This window comes from Nakaseomyces bracarensis (assembly GCF_045282275.1).
Source record: "Nakaseomyces bracarensis strain CBM3 chromosome Unknown Scaff13_0, whole genome shotgun sequence".
NCBI classification, from domain to species: Eukaryota; Fungi; Ascomycota; class Saccharomycetes; order Saccharomycetales; family Saccharomycetaceae; genus Nakaseomyces; species Nakaseomyces bracarensis.
The window spans coordinates 2151331-2175670 of NW_027263959.1; the positions used below are offsets into that span (position 1 = coordinate 2151331).

Genomic DNA, 24340 nt, shown 5'->3' on the forward strand with positions numbered 1-24340 from the left:
CCGGCCATACTATAGAAACACCTCGTTAAAAAAGCACACGGAACCAATTAAAACGATTTCACAGTGGGAGGAGGGAAAAAAAAATTTAGGGTTTTTCGTAACAATAGATTGTTTATTGTAATTATTAGATATCGATAACTTGTAATTATTAGATATCGATAACTTGTATTAGAACACGATGTTTGTTTGTTTGTTTTTTGAATTGTAAAGTATAAAATAAAATTATATAGTGATAATAGAAAAAACTTATTTAAGTATTGGGGGGCTGGAAAAAAAATAATTGTTTTTGATACTTGTTAAGGATTTGCTTGAAATGGAAATTTGATTAATATATATATATAAGGATATATCGTTAAGTTAGTAAAAAAAAGTTAATCTTTTTTTTTCTTGTATTCATAGATTTTTTTTCTTTTACAGGTTAAATTTCAAGAAAACTTGCTTTTAATTCCTTATCTTTTTTTTTCCTCAATGGCTCTTATTATTATAATCAATTCGGTATAATAAAAACTATTTTAACCAGATGAAAGGCTAATATCCTTATTTCTTTTTATTTCTTATTTGGTTATTGTCTTCTTTCTATTATATATTAAGCATAAAGAGAAGATAAACCTTTTTGAAAGACATAAATTATACCTAAGTGACAAAAAAAAAGCATTCGATTATTAATGTACAATATATTTTTTTTTTAATTTTTTTCCTAATAACCTTTATTTATAAGAAATAAAAAAGGTTCTATTACTGATATCATAAAATAAAAAAAAATAATGATATTTTTCTTCGTATAGCTGCTTGAATATCATAGTTATTCCGTCATTGTCAAATTGTAGTTTGACTATGAGCGTATGTTCTTCTTTTATTTGCAAATTTTAGTAACCAAAATTGTTATAAATAGACTCGTATTTGCTGATTAGCTTTACTTTCCTTTTTGGTATCACTATTTTCCATGCTTCTCATAATGTTACTTTTTTTTCCATTATATTCTAGTTCTGGGTTAATACATGATGAAATGTTGAGATAAGATTTAGTAGATATAAAATGGAGGAGAATTATGAGAGGGCTGGGGAAAAAACGCGACAAAAAAATAATAAAATAGGAATAATAGCAGTATTTGAATGAACATTGTTTAAGAACAATTGTAATTGAAATAAAAGGTAAGAAATTGATGCGAAATAAAAGGGATGGTAACTAAAGATATATTGAGAATGAATTTTGAATTTTTATGATATTGGTCTTTAAGGATCGATTTATTCCCTTGACTTAAAATTTTTGTATCAGGAAATAATTCTTAGTTATTTTGACTTTAGCTGATATTAGGAATTTTTAATAACATAGATTGGCAAAAGAAAAAGATAAAAAGAAAATGAAGGACAGGCGAAACTTAAAAACAAATTTCTTGATTAAGAAAAAAAAAAATAATAATATTCTTTTATATTTTTGAATTGATTTAGAAATAAAAAATAAAAAATGATATCGGAGAATTAAGTCTCTAATAAAATCATTTCTTCTTTCTACCGGCCTGTTGTCTAGGCAAACTCTTTTGTGCTGGCTTTAGAATTTGGAAAGAACATAGCAAACTTTCATCAACACTCATCATTGCACCAGCGTTATCAAATTCACCACAGTAGTTGGGAGCACTGAAAAGGGTAACCAGTTGTCTTTTACTGAAGAATTCATAACCATCTTCCACGACTTGATGTGCTCTACAAATTAACTCCATATCTTGTTTTTGTAAGAATCTATTCACAACGTCCGGACCGAAAGTAAATGACACACCTCTATCGTTTTCACTCCATCCTACAATATCCTTGTCAGGGTCTGACCATAACAAGTCACAGAGCAAACCGACATCTGGAATATCGGTTGGTCTCATGACTCTTCTAATTTGTTCCATGCTGTTTAAATCTGGAGATAGACCACCATGCATACAGAAGATCTTCTCATCGATGATTGCAGCAATTGGCAAACAATTGAAACAATCTGTGAAGGTCTTCCATAACTTGATGTTGTAACGTCTCTTACATTCGTCATAAAACCCATAAATTCTGTTGATGGACGCACATTCGTGGTTACCTCTTAGGATGAAGAAGTTCTCTGGGTACTTGATTTTGTATGCTAGCAATAGACAGATAGTCTCTAGGGATTGCTTACCACGATCGACGTAGTCACCAAGGAACAGGTAGTTAGACTCTGGAGGAAACCCACCGTATTCAAAAAGACGAAGTAAGTCATAATACTGACCGTGAATATCACCACAGATCTTAATTGGAGCTTCCAATTCTAGTAGGATCGGTTGCTTGATGAATATAGATCTAGCCTTCGAACATAAATGTCTAATTTCGTGTTCTTCAAGATCAACCTGTTGACCAGGCTTAGATCCTCTTACTTCTAGTAATCTATCGATAATACTATCCACATCTACTTGTTGAGACTCCATTCCTTATCGTAATTTGTTTGCTTTGTTTGTTTAGTTTAGTTTGTATAAACCCCCTTTTTTTGTTTTCAGTTCTTTTAATACTTTTTTCTTTCCACTAAAGTATTTTGTTATTTAATGTTAAAGAGGTCCCCGCTCTGTAACTTTGTTTCTTATTAACTTGTCTTTGCACTTTTTAATTTAATATTCCTTTTATTCTCGTATTGGGAGTAAAAGATTGGTTATTCTTTGCTTCTTTTTTTAACAATTAATTTATTTTAGAAAAATTTTCTTTTGGTTGTTTATTTTTTTTTTCTTGTTCCACCCAAAAAATTCTCTCCTTTACGTGGGGGGCGAATGGTCTGTGTCTTATTTAAGGTCTATACTTCTGAATAAATCCAAAAAATATATAGAATATATAAAAACTTCCTTACAAGAAGAGTCAATAAACAAAAACCCAAAGTATAATATTAGCAATAAGAAAGTAAAGATAAAATAGAACAAATATAAAAACCCCCCTCTCAATCTTGAAGAAAAAATAAAAAAAATAAAGAAAATAAAAAAAAATTAGCTCAATCAGAATCCTTGTTTTTACCCTTTCCTCTCGCCTCCTGTTTTTGGCCATAAAAAAAAAAAAATTTTCTTTTTATTTCCTTCCTTTTTGATAAATATCGTTTTATACGTACTATTTGAAATGCAGTACGTTGGAGGTGATATTATATTTGATAGGTTTTGATTATACATCTGATGATAATAGTAATGGAGAGGGGGGTGGCCAAACAACGGTATATATGACTTTGTTGTAGTTGATATCAAATTGTAACCTATACCTATAATGTGGTGAGCAACATAAAAAAGTTAGAGTGTGGGGAGGATTGGAGGTGGAAAAAATAATAAGCCCTGTAGGGGGCTCGAACCCCTAACCTTATGATTAAGAGTCATACGCGCTACCGATTGCGCCAACAAGGCTTATTAATTGTTGTTTTTTGGAAAATTCGTTGGGGTCTATACATATCTCTCTAGATACAGAATTATTTAAATCTAATATATTTAATTTGTTTTCTAGTTTTTTTTTATGTCAAATAAATATAAAAGAGGAATTATATCGAAATATATTGATATGTAGTTAACTATATTGTCTTGAACTTGCTAGTTGGATTTCTGCCACCAAAATATTAAATAAAAAGCAAGATATATTTATTGAAAAATAAATTGTTGCCAAATACTTGACTTGTAATTTAGAGACTTAGAAGGATATAACAGTAAATTATATAAAAAAAAATCACTAAAATTGCCAATTGACTAAGAATAAAAATAGTTATACCATTTTAATGGTCTCCAAAAAAATTTAAAAATAAACAATTAAGCCCTGTAGGGGGCTCGAACCCCTAACCTTATGATTAAGAGTCATACGCGCTACCGATTGCGCCAACAAGGCTAACTAATTGTGTTGATTCTTTGAGGAGAGGTGCTGATGAAGTGACACAGAGCCACTATCAAGAGAAGATATTGGATATTACTAGCAATAGAACTCTATTGTCAAGTTTAACACATCACTTGAAATAAGAATATTTATGAGAATCGTACTGGAGGCGTTAATTGTTAAAATGTCTATTCAAAATTGATATTAATGAAGTTATATCTTTTTTCTGCTTTATTTAGGAAAGTTGTATTTAATCCAATTCATCGTTTAGATATTTTTGATAGAGTGCCCAGGTTGGTCCCTTCTCCGGATCTCTGATATAAATGAATTTGACACCATGACGCTCTACATCTCTGTTACGGCTTTCATCATCAAAAAGACATATTCTATATTTCTTCAGTTCCGTAGTACCGTAAATCTCCTGCATACCATCCTTGATATGTCCAACTTTACTTCTTTCACCCCATTTTAAGGAATCAAACATCTCATATAATGTTACAAGTTTACCGTGATATCTGATCTTGAATCCCTTTAGCAATTCTTGTGCGATTTCGGGGGCCCATGTCCTGGAGGCACTTATCAATTTTGATCCATTGTCCTTTAGATCTGTAAATATTCTAGGAATGTCCTTGAAAAACGAAACCTCAAAACCATGGTGGTCAACAAGAGTATGAACTTCACCGTTATCGTTAATAACTGGCTTAAATGGCGGGAAAACGTGTGAATCGCAATAACATGGCCACACTGTATAATCTAAATCAAAAACTGCAACCTCTGGATAATGCATAATTTAAGTATGTTGTTTGGAGATGTGACTGCTAATTTGTTCATAACACGGACAAGCCATGTTTATTACTCTACTTCTCTATAAATTTTGAGATTTGTTATATTTTTAAAAAATTAGGTAAGAGCGAGATTCCAATTCATGCTTGTTAACGTTTAAAGAGTTCTAATTCGAGTTACGTAGAGTAAAATTGCTGTTTTGTTTACTATTATAACGTTATGACAATATTTAAATAACATGTGAAAATGAATTAGTGTACTGTCCATTGCTAATTCTTTTATCCATAATGCAATGAAAGAATCGTTCAAGTTTCTATTAATCACTTTATGTCTTAAAAATTTAGAATTGACTATTTATCACTACCAAAGAAAGTAACGATGTCCTCTTCCTTCACCGTCTTTCCTGTTTCTGCAAAAGGTTTCAAAAATGTGCTCAATCTATCTTTCAATGAGTTCAAAGCTGATAAACCCTCGACAGCTGTTTGTCTATGTAAGGTTTCTTGCAGTATCTTTCTCGTTAGTGATTCAATAGATAATTCGTCTTCTTGTTCCTCCGGTGGCTCATATACGGGTTCATCACTTATTAGATGTGGTGCAATATCTCTTAAAAATATAGATATTTTAGAACCATCTTCGTTACTATCATTTTTCATTTTTTCAAAAATTTTCTCGTAATCCTTCTTTAAAAATATCGAGTAGTTATCGCTGTCATCACTGCACTTTCTCTTCTTCTGTGTATCCTCAGTTGCAGTTTCCGATTGAGTCACTATCTTCACAATTAATTCATCCGCTAACGGATGCGACAATATCCTTTTGAAGTAATGTTCATATTTTTTTGTACACTTCCAACATATAAAGGCTTCGAATGTATCTAATGCAGGAATTCCATCCAGTGGAGTTTCTTCGTCATGTTCAGTAGCCGTTTTTGCTCGCAATTTATCTGATTCTTCTTTATTCTTTCCTAATATACAGTAGTCATGGAACCAATCTTCACCACATGTAAGACCCAAAACGCATTGTAGCATGACAGCTGGATTTTCTGGATCATACTCAGTTTTGCAACCACAAAATAACCCATCAAAATTTTGATGATATATGTTTGTATGCGAAGCTATATCCCTTTCTCTATTCTTGCGTACATCGCAATATACTCCGTTTTCATTTTGTTCTTTGGTATCTCTTTCAGTCCCACAATCACAGGTGAAATGTCTTTTAGTAAACAGTTCAACTATATCACAAGATGTGTGGCACAATATAGAACATGAATAACATAGACCAATTTTATTGTGGGTTCGACATGCATATACCTGTTGTCTGATTGAACCTAATTCATACGTACAATTCTTTGGCTCCCAAGGCATCAGTTCCCTGGCTTCTTCCTCTAGCTGTTTTTGTTGTGATACGAAATCGGTGGCACTGATTTCATTTTTGGCTTCAGCGTGCTTACCAAATGCCATCTTTATTGTATATTAATCCCTCGGACAAATTAACTCAATTATCCTTATCTTATCAATCCCTTAATTACTAAAATGTCAGATTGCTACTATATCAATATGTACATTTGCGATGATCAATATCAGCAGCTCATCGCGTAGGATTAATCATCATCAACAAAAATACAACGCGTCGGACTTGTTGTTCGTAGGCAATGAGATTTCTATCATTTTATTAAAATATGATCTACTTTACAGGATATATAGTATTTAAGTATAACTTCGAGAACATTTATATTATTCCTTTTCTTCGGTTTCTACAGTTTCCTTGGTTTCTACAGTTTCCTTGGTTTCTTCTTTAGCGGCTTCAGCGGCCTTAGCAGCTTCCTTTTGGGCTACTTTTTGGGCCTCCGCCTTTGGATTGTCCTTAGCAGTAGTTTCAATTCCAAAGATTCTGTAAAGAAGTTCGTGGGAGTCTTCCTTACACACCATTAGGTTAACATTTCTGTTACCCTTCCATAGTGGCAGGAATAAGTTTTCCTTTTCCTCGGAATCTCTAACAACTTCAATAAATGCACAACCAGAGCTTATGTTCTTCATTTTTTCGACGAAGTCATCGTCAATATGATTATCGCTGATCATTTCGAAGGATGGGAATGAGTCCGATAGTAATAGTTTTAGAAGTTCTGGTTTCACCTTTACAATTCTGTCAGAGGTCATGTGGTGCTTCATAATTGGTAGAGATTCACTCTGGATTCTCCAAGAACATTCTATGTCACTTCTTTGGGAGACAAACAACTTTACACCAGAGTAAATAATCTTTAATCTATCTTCATTTCTTTGAATGATGTTCTTCAAAGCTGGAGACACAGTGTAGACAACTCTTGTTGGTTCACCAGTAGCGTTACGGACGAGACAGGTTGTCTTATCAAACTTATCGTCGATACCATAGAAACTCCAACAGCTCTTTAGAGCGTCATGGTTAGGATCAACGAAAACAAATGGTTCTTCATTGGCATCTCTTGGTAGTCTTTCCTTTTTCACAGTAGCTTCTGAATCTAGTTTAACCTTCTTCTGTTGAGGCTCCTCAGATTCGTCTTTCTCTTCCACAAGTTTTTCAAAAACAGTAATAAAGAAACCTCCGGTATTTTGTTGGTGTGGATACACTCTCATACAGTTCTCTAGGTTAAACTTGGCGACCTCTTCTTCAGTTGGAGGGAACCAACTGTCAACAGTGCCTTCGTCACCCTTCTTCTTTTCTTCTAAGTTTCTATCAATTACTGGCCAGTTAGTGACACCTTTTGACCTAATCAAACCTGGTAGTTTATCATCACAGTTAACCAATCTGACCTTACCTTCCCATCTTCTCAAAGCCTCAGCAACAACTGATTCATTTTCAGTTGGGTTCATAGAACAAGTAGAATAAACTAGTCTACCACCACTCTCCAAAAGATGTAGACCCCTATCCAGGATGTTTAGTTGGACAGTATGTAGACCTAAACCACTCTGAGTGTTCCAGTCCTTCCAAACATTGACATTCTTTCTCATGGTACCATCACCAGAACATGGCACATCACACAGAATTCTATCGAATTTCAACAAACCCTTCTTCTTAGCAGGATCATCAGAAACTTTGATACGTGGGAAAAATTGAGCATCATGATTGACAACCATCAAGTTAGCACTATTCAATCTCTTCAATTGATGGACCAACATATGTGATCTTCTGGCATCGGCATCATTGGCTACAACAAAACCTGTTGGCTCATCGGTATCCTTATGCAGAGCTTCGATCAGTTGGGCGGTCTTAGAACCAGGAGCAGCACACATATCCAACACAGTGTGGTGTGGTTGCACGTCAAGAACAATTGGTGGAATCATAGAGACGGCCTCCTGTCTAGAGATGTTACCAACGGCATTTTCAACGACTAAGAATCTTTGGGTCTTAGCAAATTGCTCATTCTTTCTGATCACAGTCTTTGGAACATCTAATTGCCATGCATAGTTGTTTGGGTACCATGGCAGGGATAAAGGAGCTTTGATAGGGTTACCTTCGAACTCAACGTTAGTCAAATTAGGCAAATGTCTTTCCTTAAACAGATTCAAGACTTCATCAGCGTGTCTTCTGGACCCAGTAATTCTAAAAGTTAGCGGTAATGGAGATTGACAAGTAGTCTTAAACTCATCCCATTGTTCCAATGGAAATAGCTGTAACTTCTTGTAGTAGTTTTCCCACTTTTCGTTCTCCTTTGGCAATTCACTCCAACCTTTTTGAGCATTGGTGTCATCACGAGCACCAAAGGTCTTTCTCTGGTTGTTCTTCTTGTAATTTCTTCTTCTACCCATTTATTTTAATTATATATAAAACTTTAAACCCGGGGATTTCTAATGCTCTATATCTTATGAATCTCTGTACACATAAAAGAATCATGTTAAGAGATTAAAAAATACTAGTATTGAAATAGCTCATCGCATTATTTTGTTCAAACTTCGGGATCACCTGAAAAAAAAAAAAATTTGGAAAAAAAAAATTTTCCAGTTGAAAAAGTACCGAGTAAGTTGTACGACGATTTCTGTGAAATGGGTAAGATATATAATTGTTTATATAGTAAATTAAAATAATGAAGTTTAGAAAAGAAAAAGAAATAACAATGTATTATTGTTTATATATCGGCTGGGAATAGTCTATAATCGATATGTTTGGATACTGTATTTGCCACCTGTGCAGATACGTCGTCATCAATCTTCAGGAACTCTTCTACCCATTGTTCCACTAGCAAGCCCAGTGTGATGAGACAAGTTTCGTCAAAGGTATTCATCAATTGCGGGTATTTGGCAAGGATGAGTTGTGTAGCATAGTAGTGTAGAACACGTAGATCAATACGAGGCACGACGTCACCGTGTATTACTCCTTGTTTCCTATCTACATCAGATAATTGATGCAACTCTTCTCGAGTTTTAAATGGAACGGGTACGCAGTTGCCCAGTTTATCAGACAATACCTCATCTGCACTTACTGGTCTACCATGTTCAAGCACAAGATCATTACAGGCGTCATACACAGTACGATCCATCTAATTAAATGCCCTTATTTTTTCTATTTATTTTTTTTGTGTATTATTTCTACCAATAATGAAAACAAAACATACAAAAGTAGTAGTATGATCTTATAATAGCTGGAAAAAAAAAACAGGTAGAGAAGTACAAATTGAAAAAAGACAATAAAATTGAAGAAAAAAAAAATTAGTAGTCTCAGTACCACCTACATCCTCAGAAGAGGGGGTGAATTTACCGCGACTGCACGAAATATCCACGGGACCAGTGCCATCCCGACCGCCTCCGTCACGGGTCGCCTTTGCCGTCGCTGGATGAAACTCCCCTAACAGCGGTGAAGGCGGGCCCCCGAGATGGGAAAACCGTAGCTACTTTGCCGCGTCAGCAGCGCGAGTGGATTACTCACACCGTCTGCCAAGACGCTTTAAGTGCCCGCGAGGATCGATTGATTGAAATAGAACCGGGACACGTCCCTGAGTGGCACGCTTCACAGAAGGAAGCGAGTGCAGTTCGGAAAGTACCACGGTGCAGGGCGAAGCTCCCCGTGAAGGAGAGCCGAACCCTTTGCCCCCACCGCAAACGGTGTAGAAAGGAAAGGCGTGCATTAAATGGTTCCGTGTCTGGCCGCAGGGTTTGAACCCAGACCAAAATTCCCGAGGTGAACAATTCCACTAAATATGGCCATTACAGCCTAAAGTTATATAGAAATTGAAGAGTCCATATCAATCTAAATGAAATTTGCTATATATAGAGATATATATAAAATTTTGAAAAAAAAAATTTAGCGATGAGGAGGGGGAGGACTAATACTCTTGTTTAAAAAGTACATAATGATAATATCTTATAGAAGGATTCTTTTGCAAAATATCTTCCTGTTAGTTTATTAAGTTAAAAATTTAGTAATAAATACAAAGACTTTAGTTCAAATGGTATGAAGAATAAGGATGAAAAGTTAGAACAAGATGTTAAAAACCTCTCTGAGGCCATGGATAAGATAGCCAAACTTATCATTGCTAAAAGAAATGAGTCTAATAACGAGACTCCTCCTGTGGTGGCTATAAGTGATCCCGAAAAGAAGAAGAAGAAAAAGAAGAAGAATAAGATACATTGTTCCTTTTGTAATGAAATTGGTCATACACGGGCTCGCTGTCCCAAGAAATTAGGTACTATAGAATTGTGAGGAATTATATTATTCACCGAGTTCAAAAAATAAGTATTATATTATTCAGGGAGATCAAAAAAGTATTATAGAATACATATCAATGAAAAAAGTATCAATGAAAAAATTGACAATAATAAATGATAAGAATAAGTTTTTTACTTTGTTTTGTATTTTTGACATAACTAAATAATAAGAAATAAAGAGAATAAAATCCTAAATAAAAAGTAAAAAAAAAAAGGACAGATATATTTCATATATAATTGATTTTATTCTTTTGTATTACATAATAACAACAATTTATTCCTTTTTCTATCGTTAAAACTATTCTTCCTCGGTATCTCTTTTCTTCAAAACCAATGGATGACCAGTTACTCTCAAGTAAATGTCTTTAACGTCATCAGTCATAGATTCAAAGTGTGAAGACGCATCATAGGATCTGGACAAGAAGATGTTGTCCTTAGAACCGTCTTCCTTTGGTTCAAAGAGTTCAGCAATACCCATGAACTTCTCTTCAATTGGACCTAGTAACTTGAAAGCAGGCTCTAATTCTATGTGAGGCTTATCCGTTTCGATTATGGTGGAAATGATAGCCAGGTAGTGGCCCTTGGAACAAACTTGGTGAGAATCAGAGACCACAGCAATATAAATGTCATTCTTTCTACCTACTTGACTCTGGGGAATGATAATCTGTAATGAGTCGGCGTTGCTGGTACCTGGGACAGGGTGGTCTAAAATACATATAGCTCTAATGACTCTTTGTCCTGTAGACTTGCACCTGTCTGGGAAGTAGGTTGGATCAGCAATAACTAGAGGAGCTCTGAACTCACCCAATTTAGTCTTAACACCGGCAAACTTCTTGTCATTTTCTGTGTATTTCACTTCTTCAATTGGGGTGTCTAGCATATAAGTACCACCGTAGATGGCAGATAGACGGGCAAATCCCTGAGGTAGTTCGCCAAGACCATACATAGGGTACAGATATGGGGATTTACCATAACGCGCCACACTCTGGCAGTACAACAAGATTCTCTCGAAACTTGGTCTAGCTGGTTGCTGTAAATAGTCATCATTAGTCCAGAGAGCCATTGAGTGCCCAATGAATTCCTTGGTAGAGTTACCTAGACCGAACTTATAGTAGACTTCATCCATTGTGTTCTTGTCTAGATCCAAACCTTGGTGTGTGCTGTTATCGTCTTCCTTGTAAGAGGAAATCCACTCCAAAAACTTCTTCATCCTACGCTTCTCAAAGATACCCATCAGTGGCGACGAGATAGCCTCCACCTCGTTGGCTGGCACTTTGTAAATTTTACCTTGCTTGAAGACATACGACCCGGACACCTGCTTAAAGTCAACATACCTAGTAACATCGGTGTGAACCAGGATGTTAGTCAACTCACCATTGGCCATCAAAAACTTAGGGATCAAATCAACATTCCAGTCTCTGTCCTTCCCAAACTTGGCCTCACGGTCCTCTTTACTCAACGGATTCTGCTTAAACTTACCATAAAGCTGCGACAACGTAATAGATGCCGCCTCACCACCATAATGATCCTGCTTATCAATATGTAAAACTTTCTTCCCTTCAACAGACAACAACCCAGATAAAATACACTCAGTAATACCAGTACCTAACACAATAACATCGTAATCACGATCAATAGTCTCCTCATCCATCGTTCTTGTATTTGTTTTTTTGTTGTTTATTCTTTTCTAGTTTCTTTTACAATTAGAATAATTGTAGATTCAACTTTCTATATTAATTAATGAATATGAACCTTTTCCCTTTAAAAAAAACATCTTCTTAGCAATGTTTTCCCTCTCCCTCTCTCCCCTTCCCTTTTCCCTTTCAACAATTCGTTTTGCTTCCGACCTTCGTTTTCTTTTTTTTTCGTTAAATAAACAAACCCTAAAACAAACCCTACTTTTTTTTTTCTATACACCACTAAAAAAAAAAGAAAGAAAAAGGTGTCTTTTTTTCTTTAAAATAAACAAACCCTATTTTTTGTAAACCCTAATAAAATATATCGTTATATATTATTATACACGTGATTTATTATTGTTTTAACAACAGCTTTATATACACTTTATATATAGTTTGTTTAATGATATCCTAGGATAGTCCAGGGTATTTAATAGCCCTCTATTAGACTATCCAATATATAAGCCTCTCTTCTCATCTTTTTCTCCTAAATGGTGGCTGATATTATTGATTTTTTAATATTTTGTGCTAATACCCGGAGTAGTTCAGGAACCGAAAGAAGGAAACAGGGGAATGTAGTGAAAAACTATATAAATTGTGGACAAGAAACCGTAAATCATTTGTGATTGATTACCTTTTACAGTTTTAAGTACAGCATCAAACGGTGTTTCAGCTTAGCTATCGAGGCCAAAGGAAATAATAAAATAAATAAAAATGGCTGACCAATATTATGGGAATAACTATAGCCAGAACATGTATAGTAGGCCGCAGTATGCATCACAACAGCCGCAGTATCAACAACAGTATCAACAGCAGTACTACCAACCTCCTCCTCAGGGGTACTACCAACAGCAGTACTACCAACAGCAACCTCCTCCATACTACCAGCAACCACAGCCGCAGGTACGACAACAGCAACCGATCTATGTGCAACAGGCTCCACGTACTAACAACAACGAAGACTGTATGATGGCCTGTCTAGCTGCAATGTGTATATGTTTGACACTTGACATTTTGATTTAAAAAGCACAACTTCACATAATATTTGAATATAAAAAACTAAATAACTAATATAATAATACTTCATTCAAATATAATTGACGACTTCATTTAAACGTATATATTCCTTACAGTATTCATTTATATATATTTTTTAGAAGTATACTTCTTTCATTTTTGCCTTTGATCTTACTTGGTATTTACAACCATCTGCAGGGCATATTTTAGGAGCGAAGTTGTCTGGGTGTGACGCACCTAGTTTGAGTTGTAGACTCTTCTTAGACTTATTCTTCATATCCCTAGCATACAAGTACCTTCTAAAACACCTACCACAGAATAAATGTCCACAATTAGAAACATAGGTTCTCTTTGAGAGGTCTCTATCCAGAGTGGAAGGTCTCCCTAAAGTCTGGTATGGGCACCTAGAGTCATATTTCTCCATGAGTTCATCGAAACTCATTTCTATGTCTTCAGGTTTAATACCTGTAAAATCATCAGGGATCCCTACGCCTAATTCCGCTCCACATAAAGTACATACAATTATTTCTTCATCATCAACGTCTCTGTCGTTATCATTGTCCTTAATAACCTCTGGTGTTGCGAATGATGCACTATACCCCGGTGGTAGAAACTTTGCATCTTCAATAAACTTTTGCTGGAGATTCTCAGTCTTTCTGTTATACTCTTTGACCCTCTGGTCTCTCTCTGATTCTTCCCGCTCTTGAATAATATCAATGATACTTTGAGTTTGTGCTTCCTCCATGTCGTCATCTGATGGTGTTCCTTGCCCACCATATACATGCGAGTGAAGATATGCTGCCATACTGTCAGGATAGTTGCCCAAATTCAAAAATCCGTTCAATATATCTTGTCCTGATATACCAGATAGATGCTCCAAGGAATTTCGTATTCTCGCATTTGCTGCTGCTCTTCTGGTAACTCTTCTTCTTGAGGCATTCTGGGCCCTTGATGTTGCCCAATCACTTAACGGAGAGCTTCTATAACGAGGATCCAGAGCTGCTCCACTGACACGTCCATAATCATAATCGAGATGATCTTCACCCTCACCTTCAGGATCACTATCCTCAGCTTCTGCAACAAATATACCATTCCCAAGTCGACGTCGTTGGCGCATTTGTTGCCTTCTTCGTGATTCACGTTCGCTTGCTCTAACTAACCGTCTTGCTCTTTGCTCTCTTAAATGTTCAAATGAACTTCTAGTTGGTCTTTCTCTTGAATTAGCATTCAAAATAATTCGGCGTCCGCCAGGGAGGTTTAAAGCTACCATATTTGGGCTTAATCTCTCTTCCAGAAATGTAACAGAATCGTCATTGTCGTTGTTACCATTGCCGACAATGGTATTGTCACCTATTACCACCAAATCATCTCCAACGCCATTATTACCGTCATTAATATGCTCTTCTTGCTCTAGATCAACGATATGGGCACTATCAGGTCTCGTAACATGTCGTACTACAGTTATTTCATCATCATCATGATTGTTCTCATCGTCATTAATATTATATTCGTTATCATTATCCTGTGTGTCAACCACAATGGTTGGCAAACTCCTTACTCCAGCAGACTGCGTTCTGTTCTCATCATAAATATGAATATCATTCTCTTCAGTGTCACTATCTAACACTATGACTGGATCGTCTTTCTTTTCTGACATCGTTAAATCATTTATGTCGCTTTGAAAGCTATAACTCCCTTATTAAGTACCAAATAACTAAATTAGATGGTGTTATCCTCTTCTCTTATAATAACTAGAGGATCTCTTTTCGCCACTATCCTTAAATTCTTTTCCTTAGAATGGTATCACCCACCTAATAAAACAAAACAATTATTGTTTATTACCTTCAGAAGGTCCTAGCGTTACAAAGCCCACGTAATAGGAAAATAGTAATTAATGTACTTATATCCAGCAGACATTCATTTAGATATCAAGTTTAATAACTTTTATTAATTAAACTTAATATGCTCTAATTTAAATAGCAACCAGTCCGTTTTCTCAAGCGGCTCGGGCGAAAGCGTACTGTTAGCAACAAAATGAAGATAATATCCAATTTTATATTACAGGTGCACAGTAGTGAAAGTCAAAGTGAATTTGCTTCTACTTTAAGCATAATACTCTTAACGTTTTTTTTTTTTAAAGTAATAAAGTTTTTTTTGTTCTTAATAAGATCTATTTTACAAATACTAATACTGATACTAAATAAAATAATAGATAAAAAAAATTATTTAGAGTAAGCCGGAAAACAGGATACTTTTTACCATCTCATTTGAGGAACAGAATATCAACATATTTGAATGTGGTAAAGAGCCAGTGTTTTCATTCATACACTAAAATTGTGGTGACAATATAAAAGAAATAAGTGCGCTAAAAAAAAAAATTCTTCAGCATAATGGGAAAAGGAGGAGCATGTCTGTCACCAGTATCAGGTTTCTGATTCTCCTTTTCCTTTCGAATGACTATGGTGATGGATCAACTGCGAAATGAACATAAATTTTTTTAGTGTTAAGAATAGAAATAAAGAGAAATAATTGAAAAAAAAGAGATTTATTAAACACCTAATTCAGTTAAATTTATTTCTTCAAACCACTTCTCATGTATCTACCGATAACGATACAATGGTCTCTTTCATAAGGTTCCAAGGTTAATTGTTCCAATGGCTTGATCTTTTCTTCACGTAGCTTTTGAACTTCTCTGGCGAAAACAGTTTCAGCATCAACAGTGGAGTCAATACAGTTGGCCTTAATGGAGATAACAACACCACCTTGGTCCTTCAAGAACATGTGAGAGTTCAAAGCGATAATACGGGCTTGATCTGGTTGGGCAACATCTGCAAAGACAGCGTCAACCATACCAACCAACATTCTGTACTTTTGTGGATGTCTAGCATCTTCAATGATTGGAATAACGTTAGGTCTCTTCTTGGCCATAGAGATCAATTCTCTACCTGGTCTGTGAGAGAATTCGACGGCGTAGACAACACCCTCTGGACCGACAACATCGGAAACGTGAGAAACGGAAGTACCAGAAGCAGCACCTAGATATAGAACCTTCTTACCTGGAGCAATGAACAGTTCATCTAGACCACCCATGATACCGGCAGCCAACTTGGATCTGAAAGGATTCCAGACACGGTATTCAATCTTGGTTGGTGGAACACCATCTTCCTTAGATGGTTCTTCAACGGAAATTCTCTTCTCACCGTAGACAGACTCACCTGGGGCCATATTCTTGGTGACCAAAAGATCTTCCTTACCTCTGGCAATGTAGACACCGTCGTGCTTGTGTGGTTCAATGATAACCTTAGCACCACCCTTAGCACCACCTCTAGCACCACCTCTAGCACCACCACGAGGACCGCCACGGGAGCCACCACGGCCACCGAAACCACCTCTAGCACCACCACGAGGACCGCCACGGGAGCCACCACGGCCACCGAAACCACCTCTAGCACCACCTCTGGCACCACCGCCGAAACCACCACGGGAACCACCACGGCCACCGAAACCGCCACGGGAACCGCCACGGGAACCACCACGGGCACCACCTCTAGAACCTGGTCTGAAAGACATTATATTATTATTTGTTGTGTTTTTAGTTTTTGAAAAATTCCAAAAATATTGATTAGTTGAAGAAAAGTCTAAATTTATTAAAAAAAAGTGAAGACTTTAATTTGGGAAATATCAAGTTTATATGATGATCCAAGTTTTGAGAATAGATAAATTGAGAAAGTTGGTTTTCTTTCTTTGATATTTTAGAATTCTTGATCTATTTTGACTAATAAAAATGAATTAAATAAGAAACCTATTTCAAAATATACAAGTCTTGAAGAAAGTATTAAATATAAAAAAATTTTTTTAGTTAAAGGAATGAGCATCGAGCAAAGCTCATCGCATCGCTAAAAATTTTTTTTTGCAAAAAAAAAAAAATTAAAAAAAAAAAGAAATAAAATAACCACATACGATGAAAAATCTGCTGATCTATACGTATGAAAATATAATGGTACGACAGGGTAACTTTGTAATAAGAAAAATTAAGGCACTCACACCGCAATTAGCGTCTGGGGGAGCGTTGCATTGGGAGCCAATTGCGATTACAACGGGGAATCTAATAGTTTTGTTAGATTAATATCGCTGCTATGATAATACCTTTACTAGAACTTATTTATTGATTGCGCTATCTGATTAGAGTTTTAGTAAGCGAGCATTTTTTTTTAAAGGGAAGAACAATTAACAACCTAGAATAAGGGGAGCTGATTAATAAAAAGTAAGTGCCAATTATGTTAGTTTCAGTTAAATCGCGTTCTAAGGGTCTTAAGGAGACGAAAGTTAATCTTTCGGAGAACTCTACATTAGATCAAGTATTAAAGGAGATCTCTGCCAACAACAAGAACATCAGTAAGTACAGATTGAGATTGACTTATGCCAAGGACTCCAAACAGGTTCCTATAGTAGATGATGCCTATTTCAAAGGTTTGGACGCATCTACTACAGAGCTTTTCGTCAAGGATCTTGGCCCTCAAATCTCTTGGAGACTAGTTTTCTTCATTGAGTACATTGGCCCAATTATCATCCATACCTTCTTCTACAAGTTGGCTCAAAATCCATCTGTACAAAGAAACTTTTCCAAAGGCACATACAATGAATCATTGGTTAAACTGATTTATACTTTAAACACTCTGCACTATACTAAAAGAGTACTAGAGACCTTGTTCTTACACAAGTTCTCAATGGCAACCATGCCCTTATTTAACTTGTTCAAGAACTCCTCTCATTATTGGTTAATCAACGGTTCCATCGCTGCCTCTTATTTCGGTTATGGTTTCCTGATCAACGACGCAACGCTAGCTACCATTTACAAGTTTTTGCACTTGGAACGTACCCATACAATTGTTACTTTATTTTTGATCAGTGAATTCTGGAACTTCTACGTACACTTGAAGTTGCGCATGTGGGGTGATTACCAGAAGAAGTTGGGTAACACTACTAAACGTATTCCAATAAACGAAGGTCTATTCAATGTCTTTGTAGCTCCAAATTACACATTTGAAGTTTGGAGTTGGATTTGGTTTGCATTTGCCTCCAAGTTGAATATATTCTCCTTGATCTTTTTGACTGTCTCTGCTACCCAAATGTATCTTTGGGCAATGAAGAAGAACAAAAAGTATCATACCAGAAGAGCTTTCTTGATTCCATTTATATTCTAATTTCCTCCAAAAAACAAAAAAGATTTTACAGGGAAATATTATAAAAAATAAAATCATTTAGTATTTGTTCTGTATATCATATACTTACATACATCATATATATATATATATATATATATCTATTTGACAATAAAAAACAAAACAATAAAAAAAACAGAATAAAAATCAACTACAACCTAATATGATAATAAAAATTATATAAAACCTTTCTCAAAAATTAGAGAGATTACCCAAAAATCTCACAATGCAAAAATAAAATATAAACAATAAAAGAAATAAAGAATTAGAAAAAGGATGGAGAAATGTAATAACTTGAGGGATTATTCTATTAGCATCACATCATCATCACTGTACTCTTCCTCAGTTTCACTTCCTGCACCATCTTCATCAGTCATCTCACCTTCTGTACTTTCACCACCACCAACATTTAATTCATTAAAAAATGCGCTTTGCAATAATTCGTCGGCGGAGCTTCTTTTACTAGGATCTAGTTTGAAACACTGTTCAAGTAATTGAAAGCACCAAAAATGATCTGACCATATTTCCTTTTGGTAATGTTTCAATTTTAGTATCTTCTCGTTATCATTATCCTCTTCTAATTGTGAGGGTAGATGTGGTTCAATTGAGTGTCCCTCTTCTAACTCTTGCTTTAAATATGCATGTGTCTCAAAAGCTACACTATATTCGGGGAATGTACCTGCTTTGCATTCTTTGTCTAAGAGTTCATAAACAAACTGTTTCAGCCCAGAAGGGTATGGATTCTCTTTTAAGTTCGCGATGCCTGAAACTTCAAATCCTAATCCATGAATCGAAGCACATTTTTTTATTGCTTTCCAGCCGAATATATTACACAGTTCTAACAGTGAATCAGTATCATCCAAACTTTGGAACAAAGGAAACCTTCGAGAAAGTAAACTGAGGAGAATGACACCCACGGACCATATATCAATCTTTGTTGTTTGTGCACCACATTTCATCAATACTTCTGGAGCACGGAACCCTCTTGTACCAGCTCTATTAGCTCTCTTCACTCTACGTGTTTCGTTCTTGGGATATCCTTTAGTTAAATCTACACCGTTAGTGTTATTTAAATGTACGACTTTACCATTTTGAATTGTAATCAGTGGATGAGTTGCATTCGTAACTGTGTTATCTCGTACTATACATGGGCAAAATTGTTCTTGATTTCTATAATCCTTCATAGCATAAGCAGCTTCGTTATTCTCATCACCTTCAGATGTTCCCAATACCAATTCAGCGCCTTGAGAAACGATATCACTCTGCATCTCAGCAAGCCCAAAATCCACTAACACCCCACGGCCGATTTCAGGATTATAGAGAAAATTAGTCGGCTTAACATCTCTATGTATTATCCCCTTCGAGTGAACAAAACTTAGTGCTTGTAACATCTCCCACATATACATCTTTATTCCTTTTACAGGAAGATCCCGATAGCAATTGCGGAATTCCTCGTGAGGATAGTACGGGAGCACTGCAATTACCTGATCTCTGACCCTAGTAGCATCACATAATGGTGCAACACGAACACAGCCCGTTAGAATATATAATAAATTCAGCTCATTGTAGATACGCTGAGGTGATGACGTAACATAAATCTTCTTCAACGCTACACAACGAGACTCCTTAAACCAGAAATGCGAGTTATATTTATTCAATATCTTCCCTTGGATATCCTCAGCCTTATACACACTGGAAAAGGTACCCTCACCAATCTTATCCAACAATTTATACTGATCTCTTAACGGCGGCACATCCTCATAGATCTGATCCATCTCCTGCCTGATCTCCTCCGGCACTTCACTACTCATTTCTTTCTTGTGTTGTGTATATATGTCTCTCCCTTTCTTTAGTTTCTATAACTTCCAGATGAGAACAGCTCCTGCTCTTTATAGATCCCAAATATTCTTGATTAAATGCCAGGTCTGTTTATTGTTAATTTTTGTTTTCAGAAAATTCGTTAAGCCTTGTGCCTTTCAAAAAACGCGACGCGTTATAAAGAGAGCCCTTTGTCCAAATATTGAAAATTCAACAAAAAACATTCAATTGATTATTTATTTATTATATTATATATTTATCTAACGTTTATTACTGGGAAGGTAAGTGGATATCATATTAATTCAATAAATACAACTACAACAAGATGAAATTCTCGCTAGTGCTGGCTGGTCTTTTTGCATTGGTTAATGCTAGTCCATTGACGTTTGAGTTAGAGAAGGGTCAAAGACAATGTTTTCACACGCTAACTACTAAGACTGATTGTACAATTGAGTACTTTTATGAGGTGTTGAGTGGTACAGGCAATGATTTGAATGTCCAATACGAGGTTTTTGAACCAGGTAACTTGCACGAACCTATCGTTGCCAGAAACAATGAGAAGAAGGGTCACTGGGCTTTCACTGCCACTCACAAAGGTGAATATACTTTCTGTTTCTATGGTGGTAAGTCTCATGATAAAATTGTTGATCTTGAGATCACTTCCGATTGCGGTAGCATAATCGGTGATGCCAGAAGTCAAAGAAGAAATTTCAGGAAGAACCAAAGAGGCATCGATAACCAAGGTGAGAAGAAAGAGTTGAAGACAAAATTGGAGGACTCTATTGACAAGATTGAGAGACAATTGTACTCATTAGAGAACAACTTGGAATACTATAAGACTAGAAACGACAGAAACCATGCCACTGTCCGCTCCACTGAAAAGAGAATTACCACTTTCTCCTTCTACGGTATCCTATTGATTGTCGGTATGAGTTTAGGCCAAATTGCAGTCTTGCAATTTGTTTTCAAGGAGTCCAGAAAGCAAAAAGTGTAAAACAAACAAATAAATTATAAATAATCTAAAAAAACAATAACATGCATAATCTCCTTTTTGTTGTTTAGTATACCAAAACCCCATATTATAACTATCATCAAATAGCTGAACTTATCAGAAACGAAGTTTTTCAAAAAACACAACATAAGAAGTAAAGCTAATATATAATTTATACGATAAAAAATACCAATGTTAATACTTCTAAAGCCAATACAAGTTAATGGGGCCGGTACCGCTTTGGTCTATTATTCCAAAGCTTAAATGACGTTCCAATGATGAGTAATCAATACCGAGAATGTTGAGAACTACATGTACAGAAAGAGCGCCAGTTTTTGTTTCCTGATGACAATGCGAATATTTTGCATCGGAATTTTAGATGCGTGCGTCATGACAATAATGACTATTTTAATTTAAAGCTGTGAATACTGAGTGTATTTTCGGAATATTCCTTAATTAATATGATTGACATAATCATTTGTTACAAAAACCCTTAAATATATTAATGGATGATGGTACTTTCATGTTTCTTGATTTTTTATTGAAACTTTCAAAAATTAACCATGCTTAAAAACATTGTCAATCGAGTGATAAATAGATAAGTATACCCAATGACTGTTGAAAATGAAGAAGTGTTTCAATTGCAAAGGTTGCCAATTCCTTCATTAGAAGATACTTTACAGAGATTTATTGAGCGGGTAGAGCCTGTATTAAATGAAAAAGAAGCTCGAAGGATTAGGACAATAGTATACTCAGAAGAAAATATACGGTTGATGAAACAATTGCATTCCCAATTGATTGATTACGATAAATGGCTGGCCACTTTTCAACCACAATCGTCTTATATAGAGCAATTCTGGTATGACTCGTACTTGATGTATGATTCACCTTTAGTGCTTAACGTAAACCCATTTTTCGAATTGGAGAACGATCCTACTCTAGATTATAACCAGCGCGGTGGTGTATTCCAGGAACATACGTTACAAATTCAACGTGCCTCTAGGATTATATCCTCCACAATAAAATTTATTAACCAGATCAGGACAGGTACATTAAAGCCGGATACTGTAAAAAATGGTCAATCATTATCTATGGATCAATACCAGAGATTGTTTGGTTCTAGCAGAATTCCACCGAAACCCAAACAGCTATCTTGCCACTTACAGACGGATAGTACTTCGCACCATATGGTGGTGATGTACAAAGGTAGCATATATTGGTTTGACGTCTTAGATAACTACAACCGTCCAATTTTCAATAGCGCCGATGAAATTGAATGGAATCTTTATTCGATTATCATGGACAGGGAAAAGTTAGATAAAACTGAAGCTAACAAAAACTTCCTAGAGATGGGTATCTTAACTACAGAGAGTAGGAGAACGTGGGCAAATATCAGGCAACATATCTACGAGCAGCCAATAACACAGAACTGGCAAAACCTGAAGGTAATAGATAGCGCACTATTTGTACTATGCCTCGATGACTATGTATCAGACCACAAGGATCCCAGTTACCTGCTGAAACTATTCCTAACTGGCACTTCTACCATGGGAGATATATACGAGATGGATGAATGGTTACATGTACCAAGAAGTTTACAACGTGGCACTTGTATTAACAGATGGTTTGACAAATTACAGATAATAGTTACTAAGTGCGGAAAGGCTGGAATAAATTTTGAACATACAGGTGTTGACGGTCACACAGTATTAAGACTCGCAAACGAGATCTACACCGATTCTATAACAAGTTTTGCAAAAAAGGTTAGAAATAATTCGCAACCAATACCACAAACCACGAAGCAAAATCTGATCACCATTCCAAGGAAAGTGGAGTGGATAAAGGACGAGTACCTAAGTAAAGCGGTTCATTTCGCTGAGGTGAAATGCACAGACTTGATATCTCAGTACGAGATCGAATGTCTTCAGTTCTTGGAATACGGATCAACCCGTATCAAATCACAATTCCAATGTTCCCCTGACGCCTTCGTTCAACAAATATTGCAAGTAGCTTATTATTCACTATACCGCAAATTCGATATGACATACGAACCCGCTATGACAAAGACATATCTCAACGGACGCACGGAAGCCATCCGCCCAGTGACAAGACAATGCATTGAATTTGTCAAATCCGTATTCAACAACGATGTTTCAGATAAACAACGCATCGCCCTCCTCCGTAGTGCTTGCAGTGAACATGCCCGTATCACTCGTGAATGCTCTTTGGGTCAAGGTCAGGACCGACACCTATATGCGCTACAGTGCATATGTAAGACCAACTCTATTCCAGAACCCGCTATGTTTCATTCTACTGCATGGAAAAAATTGAACAACAACACACTGAGCACATCGAACTGCGGTAGTCCCGCACTAAAATGGTTCGGCTTCGGACCTGTCGAACAGAACGGATTTGGTATCGGCTACATAATCAAGGACACCGGCATCGCCATCACCGTATCGTCAAAGCATAGACAGACTAAAAGATACGTTACAATGATAGAAAAGGCTCTACAAGAGATCAATGCAATGTTTAACACAAAGTAACCTGCTCCGCTTATTAGTAAAATACACTCCTGTAGCCATTATAGATCAAGGTTTTAATATAACATGACAACCCACACACGTCACAATTCGGTTTAAACAGATATTCAACTCAATACGTGCTGGAGGGATCTCACCAAGATTAATTTGAAGAAGGACAACCTCTTGATGGTACATATCTCAGACCTTTGTGAGTCATAGTATGTGTAGCTATAAGAAAAGCCATCGTGCAACAACCATTAATATGAGAAAGCTGATTTCAACGTCATTAACGATAAACGTAATAGCCGCAAGATTTGTATGTTTTATATCGTTGTATTAAACATATATATGACATAGACAAAACGAATTGTTACAAATCAAAGTATTGATATTAAAATATTGATTTACCCTTAACCAGCTATTTTATAGATATGAAGAAGATAGCTGATTTAAGAAAAGAATATATGAGAAATAACATCTGCAAAGAAAAACTACTTAACATAGCTAAGCCGAAGAAGTACATTAGATAGATATAGTAACAATGAATTATCGACGTCTTGTCATTTTTAAGACGGCTTGTATGAGTACATGTCCTAGCAATTCTTTTATAATTGTTGATAAGATTAAAATCCCTGATATAGTACTGTGTTTAGAGAACAGAGATCTCTTCTTTCAGCGCATCCACAATCTTGTACTTTAAATATATAATTTTTACAATAGTCAATGCACAAAAATAAACAAAGAGAAAGTCTCCTTGAGGTAATACTATAACATTTCTGTATCTCCTACTACTACGCTCCTAT

The 24340-nt window shown here is 35.8% G+C and overlaps 14 protein-coding genes across 14 annotated transcripts; 5 read left to right on the forward strand and 9 right to left on the reverse strand.

Moving 5' to 3' along the window:
• Positions 1–1495: 1495 nt before the first annotated feature.
• On the reverse strand, positions 1496–2434 carry GLC7 (type 1 serine/threonine-protein phosphatase catalytic subunit GLC7; the record flags this gene model as incomplete). Its single annotated transcript, XM_071055136.1, has 1 exon — positions 1496–2434. One exon carries the CDS (start codon positions 2432–2434, stop codon positions 1496–1498), a length of 939 nt encoding a protein of 312 aa, XP_070909829.1.
• A 1649-nt stretch (positions 2435–4083) lies between these two features.
• On the reverse strand, positions 4084–4620 carry RNJ42_04973 (Mg-dependent acid phosphatase; the record flags this gene model as incomplete). Its single annotated transcript, XM_071055137.1, has 1 exon — positions 4084–4620. The coding sequence occupies one exon, from the start codon at positions 4618–4620 to the stop codon at positions 4084–4086; it is 537 nt and encodes a 178-aa protein (XP_070909830.1).
• A 346-nt stretch (positions 4621–4966) lies between these two features.
• Positions 4967–6073, reverse strand: RNJ42_04974 (uncharacterized protein; the record flags this gene model as incomplete). Its single annotated transcript, XM_071055138.1, has 1 exon — positions 4967–6073. The coding sequence occupies one exon, from the start codon at positions 6071–6073 to the stop codon at positions 4967–4969; it is 1107 nt and encodes a 368-aa protein (XP_070909831.1).
• A 273-nt stretch (positions 6074–6346) lies between these two features.
• NCL1 (tRNA (cytosine-C5-)-methyltransferase) lies at positions 6347–8395 on the reverse strand (the record flags this gene model as incomplete). Its single annotated transcript, XM_071055139.1, has 1 exon — positions 6347–8395. One exon carries the CDS (start codon positions 8393–8395, stop codon positions 6347–6349), a length of 2049 nt encoding a protein of 682 aa, XP_070909832.1.
• A 317-nt stretch (positions 8396–8712) lies between these two features.
• RRN10 (Rrn10p) lies at positions 8713–9123 on the reverse strand (the record flags this gene model as incomplete). The annotated part of the gene is made up of 1 exon (XM_071055140.1): positions 8713–9123. One exon carries the CDS (start codon positions 9121–9123, stop codon positions 8713–8715), a length of 411 nt encoding a protein of 136 aa, XP_070909833.1.
• A 911-nt stretch (positions 9124–10034) lies between these two features.
• On the forward strand, positions 10035–10283 carry RNJ42_04977 (uncharacterized protein; the record flags this gene model as incomplete). Its single annotated transcript, XM_071055141.1, has 1 exon — positions 10035–10283. The coding sequence occupies one exon, from the start codon at positions 10035–10037 to the stop codon at positions 10281–10283; it is 249 nt and encodes an 82-aa protein (XP_070909834.1).
• Positions 10284–10586: 303 nt separating this feature from the next.
• Positions 10587–11939, reverse strand: GDI1 (Gdi1p; the record flags this gene model as incomplete). Its single annotated transcript, XM_071055142.1, has 1 exon — positions 10587–11939. One exon carries the CDS (start codon positions 11937–11939, stop codon positions 10587–10589), a length of 1353 nt encoding a protein of 450 aa, XP_070909835.1.
• A 739-nt stretch (positions 11940–12678) lies between these two features.
• On the forward strand, positions 12679–12987 carry RNJ42_04979 (uncharacterized protein; the record flags this gene model as incomplete). Its single annotated transcript, XM_071055143.1, has 1 exon — positions 12679–12987. The coding sequence occupies one exon, from the start codon at positions 12679–12681 to the stop codon at positions 12985–12987; it is 309 nt and encodes a 102-aa protein (XP_070909836.1).
• Positions 12988–13117: 130 nt separating this feature from the next.
• Positions 13118–14638, reverse strand: SLX5 (SUMO-targeted ubiquitin ligase complex subunit SLX5; the record flags this gene model as incomplete). Its single annotated transcript, XM_071055144.1, has 1 exon — positions 13118–14638. One exon carries the CDS (start codon positions 14636–14638, stop codon positions 13118–13120), a length of 1521 nt encoding a protein of 506 aa, XP_070909837.1.
• Positions 14639–15552: 914 nt separating this feature from the next.
• NOP1 (rRNA methyltransferase NOP1) lies at positions 15553–16551 on the reverse strand (the record flags this gene model as incomplete). Its single annotated transcript, XM_071055145.1, has 1 exon — positions 15553–16551. One exon carries the CDS (start codon positions 16549–16551, stop codon positions 15553–15555), a length of 999 nt encoding a protein of 332 aa, XP_070909838.1.
• A 707-nt stretch (positions 16552–17258) lies between these two features.
• On the forward strand, positions 17259–18185 carry TSC13 (trans-2-enoyl-CoA reductase (NADPH) TSC13; the record flags this gene model as incomplete). Its single annotated transcript, XM_071055146.1, has 1 exon — positions 17259–18185. The coding sequence occupies one exon, from the start codon at positions 17259–17261 to the stop codon at positions 18183–18185; it is 927 nt and encodes a 308-aa protein (XP_070909839.1).
• A 320-nt stretch (positions 18186–18505) lies between these two features.
• Positions 18506–20014, reverse strand: CDC7 (serine/threonine protein kinase CDC7; the record flags this gene model as incomplete). Its single annotated transcript, XM_071055147.1, has 1 exon — positions 18506–20014. The coding sequence occupies one exon, from the start codon at positions 20012–20014 to the stop codon at positions 18506–18508; it is 1509 nt and encodes a 502-aa protein (XP_070909840.1).
• A 332-nt stretch (positions 20015–20346) lies between these two features.
• ERP3 (Erp3p) lies at positions 20347–21015 on the forward strand (the record flags this gene model as incomplete). Its single annotated transcript, XM_071055148.1, has 1 exon — positions 20347–21015. The coding sequence occupies one exon, from the start codon at positions 20347–20349 to the stop codon at positions 21013–21015; it is 669 nt and encodes a 222-aa protein (XP_070909841.1).
• A 608-nt stretch (positions 21016–21623) lies between these two features.
• On the forward strand, positions 21624–23558 carry RNJ42_04985 (choline/carnitine O-acyltransferase; the record flags this gene model as incomplete). The annotated part of the gene is made up of 1 exon (XM_071055149.1): positions 21624–23558. One exon carries the CDS (start codon positions 21624–21626, stop codon positions 23556–23558), a length of 1935 nt encoding a protein of 644 aa, XP_070909842.1.
• Between the last annotated feature and the right edge of the window lie 782 nt (positions 23559–24340).